At 38.5% G+C, this 22,668-nt stretch overlaps 2 protein-coding genes across 4 annotated transcripts in view; both read right to left on the bottom strand.

The window, feature by feature from the left end:
• Positions 1 to 494, bottom strand: part of fam131ab (family with sequence similarity 131 member Ab) — a 44,138-nt gene extending 43,644 nt beyond the window's left edge. The window contains exon 1 of one of the 2 annotated variants that reach the window (XM_028465638.1): positions 110 to 494. The gene's annotated coding sequence lies outside the window, so the exon portion shown is untranslated. The remainder of the gene's footprint in view (positions 1 to 109) is intronic. The other variant, XM_028465639.1, reaches the window with a different exon arrangement.
• A 4,789-nt stretch (positions 495 to 5,283) lies between these two features.
• The window catches only part of alp3 (alkaline phosphatase 3), a 34,823-nt gene continuing 17,438 nt past the window's right edge, over positions 5,284 to 22,668 (bottom strand). Inside the window, exons 8-11 of one of the 2 annotated variants that reach the window (XM_028465028.1) lie at positions 20,670 to 20,804; positions 13,375 to 13,566; positions 9,422 to 9,538; positions 5,284 to 5,633 (exon numbers count right to left, since the gene is read on the bottom strand). In XM_028465028.1, coding sequence (XP_028320829.1) covers positions 5,401 to 5,633; positions 9,422 to 9,538; positions 13,375 to 13,566; positions 20,670 to 20,804 — 677 coding nt within the window. In that variant the 3' untranslated portion in view covers positions 5,284 to 5,400. Of the gene's footprint in view, positions 5,634 to 9,421; positions 9,539 to 10,784; positions 10,866 to 13,374; positions 13,567 to 20,669; positions 20,805 to 22,668 lie in introns of those variants that run through there. The other variant, XR_003675380.1, reaches the window with a different exon arrangement.

Genomic DNA, 22,668 nt, shown 5'->3' with positions numbered 1-22,668 from the left:
CAGGCGCTGTGGAGCTGATGCAGCCCATTAGGAAGCCTTTAGGAACACAATCTATCAATGTTCATCTCTCATTCTCCTGTGCGTGCGTGCGTGCACACGCGGTGCGTACCTCAGTGATGGAAAAGCCTCAGTCCGTGTCCTCATCCATCTCTGCTGCTGCTGCTGCTGCCCTGTGCCCGATGAGCCGCGCGTCCATCCAGGGGTTGCAGGTTCGTTTCCCGCACTTCAGCACCACAGGCAGTGGACAGCAGCCCCTCGTGCATGGGCTTCTCTCAGCCAATGGGAGCGCTGCCACGCGGTGCGTCTTATCCACCTGTGGGGACCTGACACGTTGATCCAAAAATCCCACGCTTGACTGCTTTTATTCACCCCGAACCAGAGTTTTCCCCTCCTCTCACTGCCTCCCGGGCTGGTTGGAGGCGGAATGAGACGTGATTGGCTGGATCACCTCACACAGCAGCTGACGTTCGGAGGAGGAGTCAGCCATGCGCGTGCACTGAGGGGATGCAGCGCTCCTCATCCTCAGAGAGCAGCAGGTGACATAATGACAAACGAGGAGCACACTGCATATTTCAACAGGTGCGACTGCAAACACAGCTGGGACACAAACACACTGTTTTATATGATGTATCAACCTGTACAGTACACTGGTCAATTATGGCGCAAACATTTCCTTCTGTCAACTCTGCAGATACAATCTATTCCACAAGGCTCAGAAATGGGGAAACAATATTTCATTATTCAATAAAAAATAATACAAAATAAATAAAATTAAAAAAAAACCTTGGCAGATGCATGAAAGAACATGTCTGGCATGTGTTATAAAGCATCTTCACCCAAAAACACCCTGAGCTGCTGATCCATCAGTGATCCATCAGTGATCCATCAGTGATCCATCAGTGCTCCTCCTTCTCTGGGAGGTGTTACCAATCATCAGCTAATATAGGACCATTCCACAGGCTCTGAGCAGGTGTTCGATCGTTCAACAAATGTAAAACTCCAAAAACTTGATATCTCTGTAAAAAGAGCGGAGCTGAATATAAATGTATAGAATGTGTGTGGGCGCTGGAAACCAGTGAAAGCAAATGTCACCATGTCCAAGCAGCTCCAGTCACAACACTCCCACACAGCGGAGACACCCCTGCAGGGACTCACATACAAGTTAAAGGTTAGGAACATAAAGAGGAAACTTTCATCCAGACCTTTTGCTCAGTTCCTGAATAAGGAGAACGAGGACGCGCATGAAAAGAAGCTGGTGCGTAATTGCGCACAAAGAGCTGCAGGAATGGATTCAGAAAAAAAGTGCTCAGGAGGGGTTTTATTTCCGCTACTGTGGAATAAAACAGCACCAGTTGTTCACATTATGAAAAATAACAATAGTTTTTACACAGTCAGTTTAAACTCGACCACGATCGTCCCTTGTTTTAATCTCATTACATGACGTGTCAAAGTTGCGGCAAAATCCACATCTCTTGGTCCCTGAGCGGCCTCTAGTCGGGGTTATAGCTCCACCAACAGGACAAAGATGGTACAGCAGCCACCTGCAGGTGGAGCCGTGAGAAAACAGTGGAGGAGTGTTTTCCCCTTTGTGTTTAGGTTAGAGCAGGAATGTGACAAGAATGTGATTATCTGATCCAATATGGAGGTAGATGTTGTGTTTTGATTATTCAACAAAAAGAAAAAAACAAAACAACTTTTCAATCAAAAGAAAAATTTAACTTCAATCAAATATAAAAATTTCAAATGAAGAAAAAGTGTTAAAATGTTATATATACAGTCAAGCCCGAAATTATTCATTCCCCTGGCATATTTTGACTTAAAATTACTTTTATTCAACAGCAACTTTTTTCCTGATTGAAAATGACACAGGTATTACCCAGAAGATAACATCTTTTTGCGAGAAAAAAAAAAAAAAATTCTGAGCTTTCATTTACATTTGAACAAAAAGTAGCATGTCCAAAATTATTCATAGCCTTCTCAATAATTAATAGATAGCCTTTATTGGCTGTTACAGCAAACAAATGCTTCATATAATTGTTGACCAGCTTTTTGCATGTGTCCACTGGTATTTTTGCCCATTCATCTTTAGTGATGAGTTCCAACTCTTTCAGGCTGGAGGGTCTTCTTGCCATCACCCTGATCTTCAGCTCCCTCCACAGATGTTCAATTGGATTCAAGTCAGGACTCCGGCTGGGCCACTGCAACACATTGATGTTTTTGTCTGCTCACCATTTCTTCACCACTTTTGCTGTGCGTTTTGGGTCGTTGTCATGCTGAAATGTCCACTGGTGCCCAAGGCCATGTTTTTCTGCAGACTGCCTGATGTTGTTGTTGAGAATCTTGATGTATTGCTCTTTTTTCATGATGCTTTAATGTGATTAGGTTCTCTGGTCCATTGGCTGAAAAACACCCCCAAAGCATGATGTTTCCTCCACCGTTTAACAGTGGGGACAGTGTTCTTAGGCTTCTCCTTTTCTATGCCAAAGGAAGGAACATCATTGTGGCCAAATAATTCTGTTTTTGTTTCATCTGACCATAAAACAGAGGACAGAAGTCATCTTCTTTGTCCAGATGAGCCTTTGCAGACCAAATGGAGAAGTGGTGTCCTCCTTGGTCTGCTTCCATGGAACTCAGTAGTCTGCAGTGTCCGTTGGACTGTTTGTATTGGTGTAGAACTTTGGATTGTCCCATACACTGACAATTTGCAAAGGGTATGAATCATTTTGGACATGCCACGTTTTGTTGAAATGTAAATAAAACCTCTGATTTTTTTTTTCCACAGTGATGTCTCTTGTACATTGTCTTATTATCTTCTGGGAGACACCTGTGTCATTTACAATCAAGAAAAAAATTGCTGATTGAATAAAAAGTAACTAAGTCAAAATATGCCAGGGGTGTGAATAATTTTGGGCTTGACTGTATATATATATAAACATTATATGTTTGAGACCCAAATAATTGCTTTATACTCTTTTGTCTTTGACTGAAATGTTTTATTTTTTGATTGAGTAATAGAGACACAAATGTACTACCCATATAATGGCCCAAATACAAAAAGATGACTTCAATAAAAATAAAATTTAATTAAAAAAAGCCTATTCAATCCAAAAAAGTTTACTTTAATCAAACTTTTTTCTTTGATTGAAAAGGTTTTTTTTTTTTTTTAATTTAAGGGATTTTTCTTTAATTTTTTTTAATGAATAATATAGACACAAATCTACCTCCATAATCCAAGGGCCACATTATCAACATTCATGTCAGCATTTATAATAATAACCAACCTGAGCATTAACACGGGAAATAAATGCTTTATATCTGTCTAGTCTGTGTATTTGTATTGTCATTTTGTAATTATTTCTGTTGTTTTTGAGTTTTCAATCTTGTAAAACTGCTTATTTAGTGTATTTGTGTTGTCATTCTACTTATTTTTGTTTTCCTTATTTGTGTATATTTGTATGGTTTTTTTTAAATTATTACTTATTTTGTGTATTTCTTCGATATGACTCCATTATTAATGTTGTCCTTTTATGTTAAATATTTTTTATTGTTTATTTTGATTGTTTGGTTTTTCCTTTCATTTTTGTATGTTCTTGTTCTTGTTCTTGTGTGTTCTCCTAAGGAACCATGTTGAAGGACTCTCACCCAAAATGACTTGTATTATCAGGGTTTGTGTGTCTTCAACAGTCCGTCATTACTCACTTAACAGCCATCAGAGCATCAGCCGTGCACTGTTTAAGGGGGAGTTAATGGTGCAGTCTGCAACTCTTATAAAAGTGACCTTTTGTCTTATTTGCTAACGCTGTCAGAATCAGAATCAGAATCAGCTTTATTGACCAGGTACAGTTTAGAACAATACGAGGAATTTGACTAGGTAGTTGCAGTGAAAGGAGACACATCAACACACCGGAGCAGCCATTTGCGGCGCCCACATATTTAGGTGAAAAAGGGATCAATAACAGGAGGAGAGGAGGGGTGAGGGGGAAAAAAACTGCCAGTTTGAAACTGATTTCCCTAAACAGAGAAAGCAGTGTGAAACCAGGAAAAAAACCCGCCTCTGCAAACATAAATGTAAGCATGACACAGTCAAACAACTCGAGACAAGGCATGTAGGAAGGGTTGGGTGGGAGGTTGGCTGGGGGAGGGGGTCAGGTGGGAAGAACAACAGGAGTCCAGCCGTTTGAGGACATGGGCGTGCTGCCAGTCGGCGCTGCAACCACGCCTCCATGCAGCTGCGGTTGGGAGGTGGGGAAAGATGGCCGACGAGGCATTTGAAGTTGAAGACCTGTAGCTGCGTTACTGACAACCAGATGACGTGTGGAAAAGTTCAGCATCAACAGTTCCAGGAGGAATGTAGGGAAGGAGCGGGGGGAGGGAGTGGGGGTAAGAGCCGCCGTCTGCAGAAACTTCCTGGTGATAAGAGTTGAGACAACCTATGTAAGGACAGCTTTACATCAAACTCGAAGTTTGTGTGAAAAAACAGACTCATTGAGTCCCGCCCCCTGCTGCTCCTGCAGCCTTTGGCAGACTGCCAGAATGCACCGCGACCGAGCAAAAAGTGTCACTTACAGCAGCCTCCGTGTGGCTGCTGCTGCTGAGGTGTGTGTACATAGAGAGAAGCGCTGCAGTAACATGCTTTTAACAGAGCACGTTATATTACTGTGATGTTGCTGTCGAACTAACGTTAGCTTGTTAGCTCCTCTGAGGGAGAGACTTTGGAAAGTTTGGAGGCAGGGCAAGAGAGCAGTGGGGAGGGAGGAGAGAGAGTTACGGACTGCACCTTTAAAGCCCCTTAGGTGAGCTCTTCTTCTCTGTTTCATTGTCTACTACCGCAGAGTTGGAACTGTCGCCCCCTGTGGTCTCTGTTTTTATTTTCTTTCGGTAAACAAAAGAGGTTTACAACGACATCTTTAACTTTTTCTGATTATGCAGAGCAACCAAAAGCCGCATTAGTTGTCATTTTGACTAAAAAGTTGCTAAATGATCTAAAAAGCAGGCTGAATGCTTCACTTTAACAGAAAACAATGGGATGTTTACATCATCAATCATGTGATTTTAAATGGTGAAACACAGGCTCTAAAACTGTAAATTTGTCCCATTTTTAAAGGTAAATAAAATTAATATTTTGCCAAATAATGGGTTTTGTTAGGCATAGATCTACTAATAAGCACATTCCAAAGATTTTAGGCCAGATTTGTAAAAACAGTGGAGGATCTATTTAAACCTTTTTTTTTTTTGATGATCTCATTGAAACTGTTTTCTAAAAGCAACAGACATGAGACACAATGGAACACAAAAGAACTTTATGTCTTTAAACAACTCCACGCTCTGAGTCTGATCAGATTCTCTCATTAAAGCCACATTTCAATCAGAATCAGAAGAGTGAACATGGTAGTGAAGAAGCTACTGAGCAGAGCTGAGCGAGGTGTCGAGCTCAGGCATTGGCTGCTCCTGGCAGTGCCTGAGGTCATCGCCCACGCACGCAGCGTAGGCCATAGCGTGAGCAACGTAGCTCTGCTCATGAATGCCCTGCAACAGGTGAGCCATCGGTCCACGGGCCAGCACGGCCACGTCCTCCCCGCTGTGAGTGGTGGATTCCAACGGGGCAGCGGACAGCTGTACGTAGTCTTTACCCTCTGGAAACAAATTGTTCATTTAATAAAACAAATCATCAACAAATCAAGCCCTTTATACCAGGGGTGTCAAACTCATTTTAGTTCAGGGGCCAAATGTGGAGCAATTTATCTTAAAGGAGACATATCATGCATTTAAATCCTTCCTTTTTACATATACAGTAAATCATACAGTTGTGGTCTATATAAAGCAGAACTGCAATGCTTGGGTCTGAATTCCTCATTATTATAGCTCCACCCCTTTTCTACCGTGCTTCTGAGAGCAACTCGTTTTGGTGCTGTCTCTTTAAATGCAAATGAGACACTCCATACCCCGCCCCCTCTCCAGGTTACAGAGGTGACACTCGGTTCAACTCCACCCTGTTCGGCCATTTTTGTAGTTTGATAGAAGAGATACGATTATTTAGAAAGTGTTTATTCACACATTATTTACAAAATGTCAACAACAGAAGACTTGTCCATCCAGCCTTATATGTTTGAGCCAGAGTCTGACTCGGTGGAGCGAGATGAAAATGAAGATGATGAACCTGCAGAACCCTAACAAGTGAGGTAACACAAGCACCGAGCTAACGCTAGCGCCAAGCTAACGCTAGAGCCAAGCAAACGCTAGTGCCAAGCTAACGCTAGCGCCAATCTAACGTCACTTAATGCATTTTAATACAGTCTTTTCAAAGACAAAAACGGCAAAATGAAATGACTAATGAAAACTTTAGACTTAAATTAAATCACGTAGGCCATATCATCAAGGATCTAAAACGAGCACACAGCGCTAACATATGAAGACGGTGCAACTGCTAATGCTAACAAAACACTTTTTAGCGTTATTTACAGCTTACCGAAGTGCTCTGTTCGTCGTCTCCAAAGATAGAAGGAACTGAACCCTCAATCAGACAAAGTCTTTCTGTAAATCCTTCTTTATACTGGTGGAGGTTGATGAAGCAGTCATCATTGAAGTGCTGCGTGCACACATAAATGACCTTACCCACAGATGTGGGTACATTTCTGTGAAAAATAAAACTCAACCAGGCACTTTGAAAAGGTTCTGATGCTGGGAGACGGTGTAATGAAGCGTGTGGGTTACTACATCCAACAACCTCTCGTAACTTCTGCATCCTTGAGCTTGGACTACAAAATAAAAGCGAGAAATAAAAATGGTGGATTGCTCGAAGTGTTAGAGTCGATGTCCTAATATGGCAGTTCCACTGCAAATACTGTGACGTTATTGTTCAAAAAACGCAATAGAGAATAGAAAAATCAAAACAGATTGAAAAATGTGACCAAAACAGAATATAAAGACATCAACAGAGCACCTGAAGAGACTAATTTGAACTTTTCTGTACTTCTAAACACTCTAAATATACAACAAAATGCATTTAAGGGCTAAAAAAGTGGATTTAGCATGATATGTCCCCTTTAAGTAGGCAGCAGATTTTAGGCGGGAAAATGAGCAATTTAATGATTATTGTGCTCTAGTTTGCACTTCCACAAATAAACAAATGCTTAAATATGTTCAGCACTGATCATATAAAATCAATAAATGAAAGATTTCAGTCCCTGCATGATCTTCACTTTAAATATATGTGATTTTGTGACCAATTGTTATTTAATCTGGGGAATTTTTTTTAAATAATATATAGAAAATGGCAGGATTTGAACAATTTGAGATTAAAAATGACTGTGATGAGCATGGGGAAAACAAAAGCCCTGCTAATATTGTAGAGTTTCATTGAATTTGTGTATTAATTTGGAGATATATACAGCTGAATTAGTCAATAATATACACAATGACTCATGGTGTCGCTGATGTTTTTGCTTTCTTAGAAATTGGATGTTCTAAAGCAGTGGTTCTCAAACTTTTTTTGGCTCATGTACCCCGTTTTTCTTATTTCTGAATCCAAGTCCCCCCTTTGTCCAATTACAACATTTTGCTAATAGAAAATTATTTAAAAATAACTATATAGAGCATAATGATGGAATGAATGAGTCATAACACACATTTGAAAAAAAATCTAATCTTGTAAATAAGTGGAATTAAACATTATTTAGTGCAGTGGTTCCCAACCTTTTTTGGATCGTGACCCCATTTTGATATCAATAATTTCTGGTGACCCCAAAGGCATTTTTTTTCTAGAATCAGTTTTTGATAATTTTTGAGCTCATATTTTTTTATGATTTTTTTTTACTGCATTTCAGTTGAACTATATATTTCACAAAGTGAAAGGATAGATACATATACAGTTGTTTAAGATTGTGTGATGTTTTCATTAAAATAAAAGAATAATTAAAACATTTCATAAACCTATTTGAATTTCTCAGAAATTTCAGGCGACCCCATTTAAGCTCCAGGAGACCCCACACAGGGTCCTGACCCCAGGATTAAAAAACACTGATTTAGTGGCTCCTGTATAGATTGATTTCTGTAGTTTTTATCATTTAGACTGACACTTTATTTGTTATTTTTCCACTTTATCTCTCGCTCTCAAGTACCCCTGTAGTGCCATTGTGTACCTTTATGGGTACACATACCCCATTTGAGAAACACTGCTCTAAAGGGCCATATTTGGCCCCCGGGCCTTGATGTGTGCTTTAGACTCTAGAGCATCCAATGTGCAGGAGAAAGTAAAAATGAGGGAGAAAACATGAATTACTGTGAAAATGACCAAATAATCTCAGTCCCTCAAAATACACACATTTAATGAAATGTTTGCAGCGCTCAGTTTTCTTGTGTTTTTATTACATGACTACAGTGATTTTTTTAACCACAACTTGAGGAAAAAACTATTAATTTATTTTATCCTGCAACTAACCAAACAATTGCCCAAAATTATTTTAAGTTACCCAAAAATTTGTCACATAAATAGAGAATTTAGATGTTAGGTTCCTTCAGGGACTGATATCTGTCATTTATTGCTTGGATATTGTTGGTGCCTGTACGTTACATAGTGTTTAGATCATTTACACATGGAAGTTTAAACTAGGGCACAGTAATGTTGAAATAACTTTTTTCTCGCACTTATATTCTTTGGCTCAATTGAGATCAAACTGGTCCATATTTAGCCCCTAAGTAAATGATATTAGCAGTCCACTGATGGGGGGGGGTGAAAACAGCTAATAACACATTAAAGCTGCTTTCTGGAATTTCTGAGAAATCTACGTTTATGTACGATTCTTTTGAAATGCAAAAAAATACCTCACTAGTCTTTTACTATGGTCTAGTGTTATTCATATACATTAATGTAAATAAGTCCCTCCTTCGTCTTATAGACCCCTATACAAATGGAAACAATTGCCGAGTGCACCCAGCCAATAGGCTTTGACTTCCTGTTTTTGAGTCTGTCAATCAAATTGAATGCGGAACTGTGCACAGGTAAATATGATTTTGGCTCTTACCTGACCCATAGACATATATCAATGCGACCCGATGTGACCTTGCTATGTTCCGCGATGCGCGTGCAGAAAAATTCGAGGCGTGGCTTCTGGTAGATTGGCATTGGCAGTGAGAGGATGTTAGGCTGGTTAGGGCGGGACATCGAGACGTTTCTCAGAAACTCCGGATATCAGCTTTAAACAAACTTCAGCACCTAAACCCTTTGAACCTCTCACACCAATCCTTCCACAGCCAGTGCACATTTTGAGCCAGTAATTTGACTTCAGCCTCATTCAGAGGTCCTTAGTACCAAGAAATGAACGTAAACCAGTAGTGACAAAGCTGTGAGTTTAACATGTCTGATCATGTGATTTTTGCTAATAAGCTAAAAAGGTTTTAGGGAGAACAGAAAAACGTGTCTCACTTGTGGTGACGTTGCGTAGATCAGGACGCTTTCCATTGACGACTTTGTATCCAGGTCCGTTTCCATACATTAGCGTGGTGTAAGGGAGGAAATCTGTGGCCCACAGCGGAGATTTACCTGGAACGACACATTTTTAAAGTTTGTTTCTATTGTTACTTCCACCAAGAAATGAAATATTTTCACCGGTGTCTATTTATTTATTTATTTATTTATTTGTCTGTCTGTTAGCAGAATTCAGGGTTGGGGCCATTTGTAATTGTAATCTCGTAATTGATAATTGATTACATTTGTGACGTAATTATATATAACTGTAATTGTGATTGGGAAAAAAATGTTACTGTTGTAACCATAATTAAATTGCAATTGAGTAATTGGCATGAAAATTCTATAAAAACTGTCATTTACAGTTTAATTAAATGCAAATCTCAGGAACCATGTTACAGTTCTGTGACTTATGTAGTTAATACATAAGTTATACAATAACGATACATAGTTAAAAAATTCTTAAAATATGTTTCGTATGAACTTTACTCACTACCTGTCAGTTCTCTTGAAGATCATTTTACTTTTTTAAAAAAAAGATAGGAAATCTAGGGGTATACTGACAAAACGAAGGCTCAGACGCCCAAACCAAAAATATTAATACTAATATTTTCATTAATTAGGAAGCCTAACGAGCTAACCATGAGATGAAAAATTGGATGATAGATGATATTTTTTAGTGTATTTTACAGCTGATTTAAAACATGGATCAAAACTGACTCATTATCATAAGAGATGCTAACAGAAAGCTAACACAGCAGGATGTTACATTTTATGTGGTAATTTATTAAAGGCTCAGTATTTGTGATTCATTGCAATTTAACTTTAGTAATTGAGAACGTAATTACTTTCAGGGGGAAAACAACAACATTTTTTACAGTAACCGCGTAAACATAATTTAGTTGTAATTGAACATGGATAATTGAAGATGTAATTGTAATTGGAAAATGTAATTGGCCCCAACCCTGGCAAGATAATGCCAAAAAGCCAAAAGCTTCATCGATTTTGACAACATTAAAACCAAAGATAGACCTGAGGCCATGGAAGATTCCATAAAACGATGGAGGGGATCCGGATCAATAAACTGATCCTGGAACAGTTTGAATAATCAAGAATTCCCTTTCTTTCATCATCGTAAATACTTTTAACTTTCATAATTGACTGATGTTTATCAAATTTGACTCAGTTATGTCGAGTTGGTTCCTTGATCACCACATAGAGTTTCATCTGGATCGGAGCTTGGTGGAGGTTTGAAACCCTGAGTGATCCTGTTTTATTCTGTTTCAAATGCAATAACACACACACACACACACACACTCACACACACGCTCAGAGATCTGCTGGGACCGCATGCTGATCCAGACCTTAGAGTATTGCAGGTGTGCTGATCAATACTGCATCGCTGGGACAAAAAAGAGCACAAAGAGCATAAAGAGCATAAAGAGCACAAAAAGTATAAAGAGCATAAAGAGCACAAAAAGTATAAAGAGCATAAAGAGCATAAAGAGCACAAAAAGTATAAAGAGCATAAAGAGCACAAAAAGTATAAAGAGCATAAAGAGCATAAAGAGCATAAAAAGTATAAAGAGCATAAAAAGTATAAAGAGCATAAAGAGCATAAAGAGTATAAAGAGCATAAAGAGCATAAAAAGTATAAAGAGCATAAAGAGCATAAAGAGTATAAAGAGCATAAAAAGTATATAGAGCATAAAGAGCATAAAGAGCATAAAAAGTATAAAGAGCATAAAAAGTATAAAGAGCATAAAGAGCATAAAAAGTATAAAGAGCATAAAAAGTATAAAGAGCATAAAGAGCATAAAAAGTATAAAGAGCATAAAAAGTATAAAGAGCATAAAGAGCATAAAGAGTATAAAGAGCATAAAAAGTATAAAGAGCATAAAAAGTATAAAGAGCATAAAGAGCATAAAAAGTATAAAGAGCATAAAGAGCATAAAAAGTATAAAGAGCATAAAAAGTATAAAGAGCATAAAAAGTATAGAGAGCATAAAGAGCATAAAGAGTATAAAGAGCATAAAGAGCATAAAGAGTATAAAGAGCATAAAGAGCATGTGGAGGCAGCAGTAGAATTAATCCATGAGAACAAGATGGCGGAAAAGGAGAGGAAGGATTAAACAGCTTCATACATTCCAAAGCAGCTCAAAACTTTCAGGCTCTCAGTTCCTTCAAACACTCTAGTAACGTAACAAAGGGGTGTGATTCCTGATCCTATAGTTTCTCACTTTAAACTGGTTCTTAAACTCCACTGCCACTGGAGCGTAAGCCAGCAAATTTAGCAAAGGCCAATTACGCTTCGTGAAGATCAGAGACCCCCCCCCCACCGCCTACACGTCTGAGTCATGTGACCTGTTATTGGCGTACAATGCTGTGCTCCTTCAGTATGTTGACCCTAGTGTACACTGCTTATCTTTAAATAACAATACCAGCAAGATGACATGTACTGTTTAAGTGGTCAAGTAACACCATCAGTAGCAACATTTCAGCTCATAAATCAGTTGCATTAACATGTATTTTTTGAGTTAATTCTAAGTGCCTTCATTAAAGGGATCCTCCACTGTTTTTACAAATGTGGCCTAAAATCTTTGAAATGTCCTCATTAGTAGATCTATGTCTAACAAAATGCTAAATTTTGCACCACCTAAAAGAACTTCTATCCTCCTGGTTCAACGGTCCATCATTACTCATTTAACTTCAGTCACCAGAGCATCAGCTGTGCACTGTTTAAAGGGTAATTAAGGCCCCTTAAGAGAGCTCTTCTTCTCTGCTTCATTGTCTAATACCAAGTTGAATCTGTCGCCCCCTGTGATCAGATTTATTATTTTTCAGATCACAACTGTTTATTTCCTCTTTCGGTAAACAAAAGAGGGTTACATCGGCATCTTTAACTTTTCCTAATTATTTAAAGCAAACAAAAGCAGCGCAAAACTGCATTTTCACTGAAAAAGCAGCTAAATGATCTAAAAGGCAGGCTGAATGTTTCTCTCCACAGGCTCTAAAACTGTAAAGTAGTCCCATTTTTAAAAGATAATAAAACAAATATGGTGTAAAAAAAATGTGTTTGTTAGGCATAGATCTACTAATAAGTACATTTCAAAGCTTTTATTTGTAAAAACAGTGAAGGATCCCGTTAAGGCACTCTATACTCAATGCATCTTACCAATGATTGTACTAGTGAACCTGATCCACCACCTGGTGAAGCTACGTAGCTCCAGGGCTGTTCGTCTGTTTCTGTAACTTTAACTATAAACCATGTGTGGATCTGACCAGACATTCCACAACCTGCAGACCTCATTTTCTATCGGAATTGCTGCCACCCACTCTGCACCCGCTGCATTCTAAAGGTCTCCAATGGAACACACCTGCAGCTTTTTCCTCCTCTAACATGTCTAAAGGTTAAGAATCTGGTTTCTAAGCAGCAGATAGAGGAGAGGGAACCCCAGATAGATACAGATAAGGAGAATGTCCAAAAAGAGAGATTAGGGGCTAAAAAACAGAGAGATGTGAGGAGAAAGTAGGTGTTGAAGACCGGAAGGAGAGAAGCGAGGCACGGAGAATGATGGAGACTGAAATAGAAAGAGAAAGCAGAAGAAAGGCCGGCAGCTATATGTGTTTACCTGCTGCACTGTAATTACAGGGGAGAAAAAGCAGAGGAAATGTCAAGCTGCTGGTGGAAGAGGCACAGTAAAACTGTAAGGAGACACACACACACACACACGCGCACACACACACACACACACACACACGTTTGTTGTCGGTGGATAAATCCATAGAGAAGAGAAAAAGCCGATGGACATTAAATAAGTTCTCTTATCTCTGCTAATATGTGAGCAAACAAACCCAAACCTACTGCGGAGCATCACACAGATTAAGAAATATTGTCTTTCTTTTTTTACCCAGAATGCTCTGCCCTCGGAATGGAAACCCATTAAAGGTGAGAGGATGAGAATGGTCAGCCATCACTATAGTCAGAGTCTCCTCCTCCCGGGTGAGTTCCAGGCCTTTGGCGATGGCGTTGTCAAAAGCAACGGTCTCATGCAGGGCCATGTACGCTCTGCCGTCATGGTGAGCCTGGTCAATGCGACCACCTGCACACAGGACAGGGATGGGAAGTATATAACATCAGTCTTCATTCTTCAGAAACACCTCAAAACACTTTGGTGGAATTTATATTTAAAAAACTGACCTTCAAGAAAAAGTCAATTACATTTCTCAGATTCAGCCCTAGTTTGAGGTTGTAATATGACACCCCAAAGTTAGTGACTAGACACAAAAGAGATTCATATTTTACATGCTGCAGTGGAAGGAATTTATTCGTGCTGTGCAGCTCGTAATCCTAAAGCGTAAGTACACCTGCCACTAGGGGGAATTAAAAAAATGCCTTGATTATGGTAGTTAAGACACGCCCAGTTACAGCAGCCCCGCCCCCCACAGCCAGAGCCGCCCCACTAAGCGGATTAAACGGTTGCTTAGGGCCCCGAGGCCACCAGGGGCCCCCCACACGATGACTGTCCGTCACACTTCTTTAACATCTACAGCGAACTGCTACCTACTTGTTAACACACCCATCCTTAAAAAAACACTATCAATATCAACCATGAGGTTGAAAGGCAGATTTCCGATGATGACGTTGACTTGACGTGAGACTTTGCCTCAAAAAAATAAAAATAAAAAAAGCCTATAGTCTAGTTATTAGCAAGAAGAAAGAAAATAAAAAAAAGTTGTTGAAGATCATAAGTTGTAATGTTTTTCTTTTAAGTTCTAAACAATATTTTAATTTATTTTTTTCCATTTTATTTTTTTTATTATTACCTTGTTCATTGTATTTCTGCTCAGTAGAATAGCTCAGAGTTGGAAGTGTATTTGAAGGAATCCTTTATTATTATTGGTTTATTGAAAATAATCACTTTAATTAAAATAATGACTTTAATTAATACATTTAAAATCAGGCTTTAACAGTTAGTTGTATTTATTTATCTTCCATTAGAGCGACTTTACATACATTTTAGTTTACCTTCAAGGTTAAGGTGGTTCACTAGAGTTCATGTCATTTAAAATGTTTGACACTGAGGATCATTCAGACAGTAGAGGAGCAGTTAGTAAACTATGTTCATCATGTTTAGAGGAAAAATATAATTAATTTGGTTTGTAATAGAATAATGGCAGTGTGGGCCCCCAAAAAGGTGTCCCGCTTAGGGCCCCAAGATGTCTAGGGCCGGCCCTGCTCACAGTGCTGCACAGTTCCGCATGGAGCTGTCAATCAATACTCACGGAGTGCTGTGAGAGAAGGAAACCTAGTCCCTCCTCCCATCTTTATAGGAGGGGCGTGGCCAACAGTGATGTTAGTGATGTCACTGATCTAATCTCAATCAATAGCAAAATTAAATTGCAATAGCCAGAGTTCAACCCATAGAGGGCAATCACTCTGACATTTTACAACTAAAAACGATACATTTAAATAGTTTGACTAAATTTTGAAGAGTAGGATTAGGATCAATAAATTGCATTAATTCGTACTTGATCATTTATGTATAGCAGAAAAATGAGGTTTTAGGGTGTACTTACACTTTAATCTTTCCATGCATGGTGCAAATGTTGTGGCGCTGCTTGGTGGGGATTTCAAAGTGATGCATTTTAATGGGAATGGGCGGTAGAGCTTTAATCAGGTCTACAAAGTTGGACCTGAGCTGGATCAAGCCCAACAGACCACGGCCAAACTCCAAACCTGTCCGCAGCTGATCCTTCTTTAAGCCCTAACACGTTACAGCCTAACACTATTCGAATCTGTGCGCACACATGTAGAAAATGTTGTGAAAGTGGAAAAAATGTGCAGAAAAGGCATTGAAATTTGATGAAGTGGCAGAAAATTGAGTAATGTAGCAAAAATGCATTAAAAGGAGCAAAAATATGGCAAGGAAAAGTAATTAAAATATTAAATGTAATAATAATAATAATAATAATAATAATAATAATAATAGAATAATAATAATTGAATAATAATAATAATAATAATTGAATAATAATAATAATAACTGAATAATAATAAATTATGGTGAGTTTGGTGTTGGTCCAGACAAATGGTAAAAATATTCTTAGTTTCTTGAAGGCATTTGACGACCCCCTCCCAGTGTCTAGTGACCATAAATGGGGTCCTGACCGCAAGGTTGTATATACACATATGTTGTATATACACATATGTTGTATACAGTCCAAAAATAATTGTTCAAAATGTTTACAGGAATCCTGAGCTGTTAATGTGATGGTTGAGTTATTTCTGCTGTTTGTAAACAACTGAGTTGTTCTCATGGGAACAGTAACGTCTAAGGACTGACTGTGGCTGATAATAATAGGATGAGATTGTGGACGGACGAACACTGTCACTGGCTTATCAGTGTCAATGTGTGATTAAAGTGTGACGATCTGCATCATTATATTACTGTAATGTGGACTTCAACCCACTGTGAGCAGAGCTCTGTGCACACACGTCAGGGCTGGAGTCAATTACATTTTTCAATTACAATTACATCTTCAATTATCCATGTTCAATTACAAATCAATTATGATTATAGTCATTAGCATTTTTTCCAATTACAATTAAAATTATTATTTTTCCTCTGAAAGTCAATTACAGTTTTTTTAATTACTGAGCCTTTGATAAATAACCTATAAAACTTAACCATCCTCTTGTGTTAGTTTTCTGTAACCATCTATTATGTTTTAACCCATGTCTTAAATCAGCTGTAAAATACACTAAAAAACATTATCTATCATCCGATTTGTTTTTCATCTCTTAGTTACCTTGTTAGGCTTCCTAATCAATGAAAATGTTGATATTAATATTTTTTGTGTGGGCATTTTATCCAGGTTTACATTTAATCAAATTGTAATGAGAGCTTATAGAATTCCATGCCAATTACAATTACAAAGTAAATTATTTGAACTCAATTACAATTGAATTATGATTACAACAGAAATACATTTTTCCAATTGCAATTACAATTATGTCATAATTGTAAATAATTATCAATTATGCGATTACAATTATAATTGACCCCAACCCTGACACACGTGCACTGTGTTCGTACACAGCAAGAATAAAAACCAACTCAACTTCTGAAGAATGTCTTTTTGTGTGTACTGTGTGGCATATGCAGGTTGGCCTTTAATCCATCAGTAAATTAGAAAAGACTCCATGAGATGGATGTGCTCTCGGTTTAACGTGACATTCTCACAGTCCAGAGAAACAACAGCGTGATGATCAGGTGGAGATGAAACCAAAGTAGCTCCTGTGTCACAACTTTCATTCATTTCTCAAACTCAAAAGCTTTGAAAGGTCCAATAAAAACACTCTAGGTTTTCCCTCCAATGTCCAGTATTTTGCTATTTTTCACTCATCTCCAATTGTTCTAAGAACCCCAACAACATTGTATATGAGGTTTATTTTCCCAAAGTCGCCTGTTTTCTGGAGTTTTAGCCTATGAAAAGTCACTTTCAGAGCGCTTCTAAAAACAGGCTGTTATGGGGCCTTTATGCATTTGCATGAGTGGGCGTGTCTATAGATGCAGACTTCATGCATCGCTCTTATAGAGGTAGATCAGTGATCACCATAGCCATTTTCTTTTGCTATCCACACACTCTTGTTATTGTTTTCAGCCAAGATATTTAAGCAGCTATTGTGATTATGAATCCGACAAACGCTGCTTTAGGCTGTGTGTGTGTGTGTGTGTGTGTGTGTGTGTGTGTGTGTGTGTGTGTGTGTGTGTGTGTGTGCATCAACAGCAATGAAGTCAGTCAGCTGAGTCAGTGGTCTCAAACCCTCACTTGAGCTGCTAAGTTGCTTTTTTCTCATCCTCACCTCAAACCACAAGAATATTCTATTTCAGGTGATAATCATTTGTTTTGTCCAACCGCTGCATCTCATTGGGTCACACACACACACATCAGATCATGTCAAAGGCGATACAAGGCAATATAACGGATACTAAAAATGGAACTGATTGTGAGCGCTCACACTGTGCCTCGGATTATCTATATACTGGATTATCTTTATACTGAATGTTAATATATTATCTGTGGATAAAGGGACTAGTAGTTAAGGGAGCAGGCTTGTAATCGTAGACTCACTGTTCTAATCTCCCTGGTCTATCACTGTGGGATGTTAATCAGTCCCTTATATTAACCCTAACTGCTCCCTGGGTTCTACACCGTGGCTGCTCACTGCTCCTCGGGGAGGGGTTAAATCAGAGAACACATTTTTTTTATGTAGATTTACATATATGACAATAAAGTATAATGTACATTCTATATTAGACCGCAGTGTTTGTTTTACCTGTGAGATAGTTTGAGAGGAAGGAGCTCACATTCTTATATTGGGAGGAGGAGCCAAGATTGTCAGGAGGAGGAGTCGCCACCTTATGATGTCATATTGGAGCAAAAATCCAACTCGACCGTTTGAAGCTGATTTTTTACAAAATGTGGAATAACAAGGGAGGGAGGAAACATAACTTTTTCAACTCTGGCCCTCTGAATGAGGCTAAAGGGATGTACTGTATATCACTGTAGTTAAACCATTATAAAGTGCATTTTTCATAACACTGCCTCTTTAATTGTAATGAGTTGCTCAGCCACTTGATGCTCATGAAGGAGTTTTCGTCTTCGAAGAGAAATGTAGGAGGTTTTTAGTCTATCTCTGAAATTTAGCTCCATGGGAATCAGGCTTGGCTCTCGTCAAGCTGCTGGTATATGGAAACACGATGTGTCTGCTTTCATTAACATTGGACATGGAGATGGGGATGCTGAGGGTCTTCGTTGCCTCAGGGCAGCTGCCTCAGATTAACACAGAGATAGATGAGGAGACCAGTGAGGCAGCCATGTGGAACAGAGTCACGTCAGGTGACCAGTACTGCCAGCACGCACTACGGCAAACCCAGTGAGTAGTATGGAAGTCAATGGACCTAATGCAAGGAGCCATATAAGAATGGAAATAAAAGATGAATCATTTGAAATCTGGGATTTTGTTTCTACATAGGCTTTTGAGATTTACCAATGTTTTCTTTATCTTGAAAAAAATATTTCAGGTAAGAGAGAATTCTACCACTCGTACTAAGAAAAGAATAAAACAACACACCCTAATAAATGTTTGTCCAATGCACAAGAAAGTAAAAGTTTTAATTTTAAGAAACATAAAAAACCACCGTACTGTAGTATAACTTACATTATTATTAGGGTTGTGACTTTAAAGCAGTAATTGCGATTAATTAATTACAGAAAAATAACGCAGTTAATCGCTTTTTTTGCACTCCAACCAACACGGAATCTTTCTGATTTCACAAGTTCCCGGTGTCATGGTCTGACTTTACCTCTGTACTGAGAATCTCTTACAATCTCAGTGCATGACTGCTACGTACTGAGATGTACCCGTGCTGGATTAGCCATGCACAGAGATCGCTCTACTGATTTAAAAAAATGCTTAAAACATCACATCAGTCGACCATCGATTAAAAAATCGACCAATGATAAAAAAATATGATTGTCATGATCAGATTTGTATGAATACAACAATTTATTAATGTAAAGTTACATTAGGTTAACTGTTATTTATTGCAATGTATATAATAATCATGTTTTTTGGAGAACAAACTATTCCTATTTGTATTGAGATTGCTGCATGAGACACTATTAATTATTCAATCAGAATCAGATTTATTGCCATTGTTGATGAACAGAATTCACAACTAGAAATTTGCTTTGGCTTACAGGTGCTTAAAAAGGTGCAATAATAAACAATAGAATAGAATAGATTAAAAAAATAAAATAAATAAGGCATACAATAATACATTCTTGATAACAATGTAATATATATACTAAATAAATATAATATAGTTGTTGACTGAGATTGTCACTCAGATTGCCAGACTGGGCTTGCCATGGAAACTAGTGAAAGGAAGAATACATTCTTAAAAAGTATATTCCCCAAGAAAAGGAGCCATTCAACATGAGCTTTGAACTTTAGCTTTGAAATTGAATTTTCATTCTCAGCATGGCGGAATTAGCAAAATTCACAGCAGAACTAGCAAAAATGTATTTTATGGTAGTGCGCTTGCTTATAATTGATCTCAGTATGAGGTAAACTCAGACCGTGACACCGGTATACCCATAATACTGATGTACAGACGTGAAAGCCAGAGGAGAAGTTATGCTGTGCTTCGTGAGCGTTATTTTTAGTTTATAAAAACAGCGGATGGAAAACAAAAGCCCAGTTGTGTGTAAATTGTGCAAGAAAAAGTTTTTTAGCCTCCGCTACCACCTCAATGCTAAACATATAGCAGCTAGCACCTCAATGCTAAACATGTAGCAGCTAGCGCCTCAATGCTAAACATGTAGCAGCCAGCACCTCAACGCTAAACATATAGCACCTAGCACCTCAATGCTAAACATATAGCAGCTAGCACCTCAATGCTAAGCATGTAGCAGCTAGCGCCTCAATGCTAAACATGTAGCAGCTAGCGCCTCCACGCTAAACATATAGCAGCTAGCACCTCAATGCTAAACATATAGTAGCTACCACCTCAATGCTAACCATATAGCAGCTATATAGCAGTTCGCACCTCAATGCTAAACATGTAGCAGCTAGCGCCTCAATGCTAAACATGTAGCAGCCAGCACCTCAATGCTAAACATGTAGCAGCTAACATGGACAGTGCTAACTGCTACATGCTGTGAGCAGACAGTGTCTCCAATCCACACTGGACTAGATGACAAGGTTCAGAGCCAAAATGAATAAGTTAATGAACAAAGTCAGGGGATAAATGATTGTAGTGGACAGTTGACCACTCTCTGTGGTAGGGGATGTGGGTGGGGCTAAAAGCATCGTCTGACCCAACTTATCTGAATAAATTAAACCATAACATATTATTCATAAAGAAGACTAAATTAACTTGCTAACTAGGCTTGGTGGTTAAGAATCTTTGAGTTAAATTCTCTCTTCTCGTAATAAAGAAATAAGATACATTTAATAGATTATTGCTGCATGAGGCCCATTGTCATTAAACAGTTGCTATGTTGGTGAACAACATTCTTCTGTCATCAGCCTGGATATACAACAAGGAGCGCCCTTACACCCACCTATGCTAGTAATGAAGTCTGATGACTGAAACATTCATCATCACTACTTTGAGAATGTGATCCTTACCTTCCACTAGCAGGAAAAAGCCTTTGGGATTCTTCTGCAGGATTCGGATTGCCTTCTCCGTGGTCTCTATGATGGATGGGTCCATGCTGGGATTCCTGTCCTCTTCAAAGCGCAGATCACCAGGTTCAAACAGAGCTATGGTGGGTGAGGAGGAGAACTTTATTAAAAACCTTGATTTGTGCTCAGTGGAGAGGTCCAGCATGTGAGGACAGTCCTCCTACCTGCTCAAACTTCCTACAGCTACAGCTATTTTCACCTTCTAAGAGGTGGAAAACCTCAGTGTAAAAGGAAAAATCTAAAGTGGTTTTTTTTTGTTGTTTTTTTTTTTACCATAACATGAGTTATCCAAATCCCCTGCAAACACCAACACCATAACAAGAAACCACATTTCTGACATCATCATACAGTAGGTGGCGTCAACTGTGTGCAGGCTGAATTAAAATTTTTTAAAAAAAACCTCTTTACGCAATCATTTAATTCTAATCACTAAAAATATACATTTGATTAATCTGCAAAATCTGAAGAACAAAAACAGTAATATTCATATAAATAACCAACACAATTGCTTGCAGTTTTTTTAATCAACAGCCTGCTTTCTGCTTTTGTTTTGAAAAAGAATTTTGCTCTTAAATTACATAAATGGAAACAATAATTGAGTCACTATCTGTACAGATAATTTTCGACTGTAAATCAAGTTTTCTATTGACAAGTAAATGTTAAAGCTTTTCATCTGTGCAGATGTATTGAAGCTATTAGGTGAAAATAACTTAGGCACACACCATTTAAAGCCTAACTGTAAAATACAAAGTTTGCCATTATTTAGTCTTGAACTGTGGTTTGGACCCTGGCTCTGTTGTCTCTGCTCATTCTCTGCCTGTTGTTCTTTTTATTATCCTCCTGTTCTGCTCCTGTCTGAGGTGCCAACCTCAGTTTGAGAACCACAGTTACATGGGAAAGATTTGTGAGACTTTGTCTTGGCTCCAGTGAGTTAATCAATCTCATTAAATTAAATTAAAGCTGCTGGAGATGATATTGGTATGATTTTTATCAGAAAAGATAGTGTAGACCTCAGATCAATACATTGAAGATCATTGGCTTGACAAAAACATGTAATGGTGCGTTCACAACAAATACAAGTGATTCAGTCGCATTTCTTTGGCCCCAGTAAGTTGAGAAAGTGTGCAGTTTTCCCACTATAACCTTCTCGCTGTAGCAGCAGGGAGGGCTGCAGCCTTCGGCTCTACAGACAGTGACGACCGGAAGAGTTGTCGCTTGAAATCATTTGAAATTTTTCAACTTTGAGCGACAAGGTCGCGGAACCCAGTCGCTGGAATTGCACAAGTAGCATCGCTTGAAGGTAGGTCGCTTGATGATGCTTGACGTAGCGTCATTTACATTTATACTGAATGTAATCTAGTAGCTAGAGTTGCGTCAGTCACACTCGGTGTGGCGCACAAACCCTGAGGATAGAAGTCATTCAACAGTTTGTGAATACTCGCTTACTTCAGCACTGTTTAAGGGAGAGTTAAGAACCCTTAGTGGAGCTCTTCTTCTCTGCTTCATTGTCTATTACCAAACCGTAGAGTTAGAACTGTCGCCCCGTGTGGACATAGATTTTTTTCTGGTTACAACTGTTTTTATTCTCTTTCTGTAAACAAAAGAGGGTTACATCCGCATCTTTAACTTTTCCTGTTTTTTAGAGCAACCAAAAGCAGCACAAATTGGCATTTTGACCAAAAAATCAGCTAAATGATCTAAAAAACAGGCTGAATCTTTCACTCCAATAGAAAACAATGGGATGTTTACAGGGAGTGGGGCCGTGTGACATCATCAATCACGTGATTTCAAGATGGCGGAACACAGCCTCTAAAACTGTAAAGTTGTCCCATTTTTAAAAGTTAATAAAATGAATATGGTGCAAAATAATGTGTTTTATTAGGCATAGATCTACTAATAAGGACATTTCAAAGATTTTAGGACACATTTGTAAAAACAGTGG

Source organism: Gouania willdenowi, chromosome 13 (genome assembly GCF_900634775.1).
Source record: "Gouania willdenowi chromosome 13, fGouWil2.1, whole genome shotgun sequence".
NCBI classification, from domain to species: Eukaryota; Metazoa; Chordata; class Actinopteri; order Blenniiformes; family Gobiesocidae; genus Gouania; species Gouania willdenowi.
The sequence above is the reverse complement of the archived record's forward strand: the minus strand, read 5'-3'. Positions and strand labels throughout refer to the sequence as shown.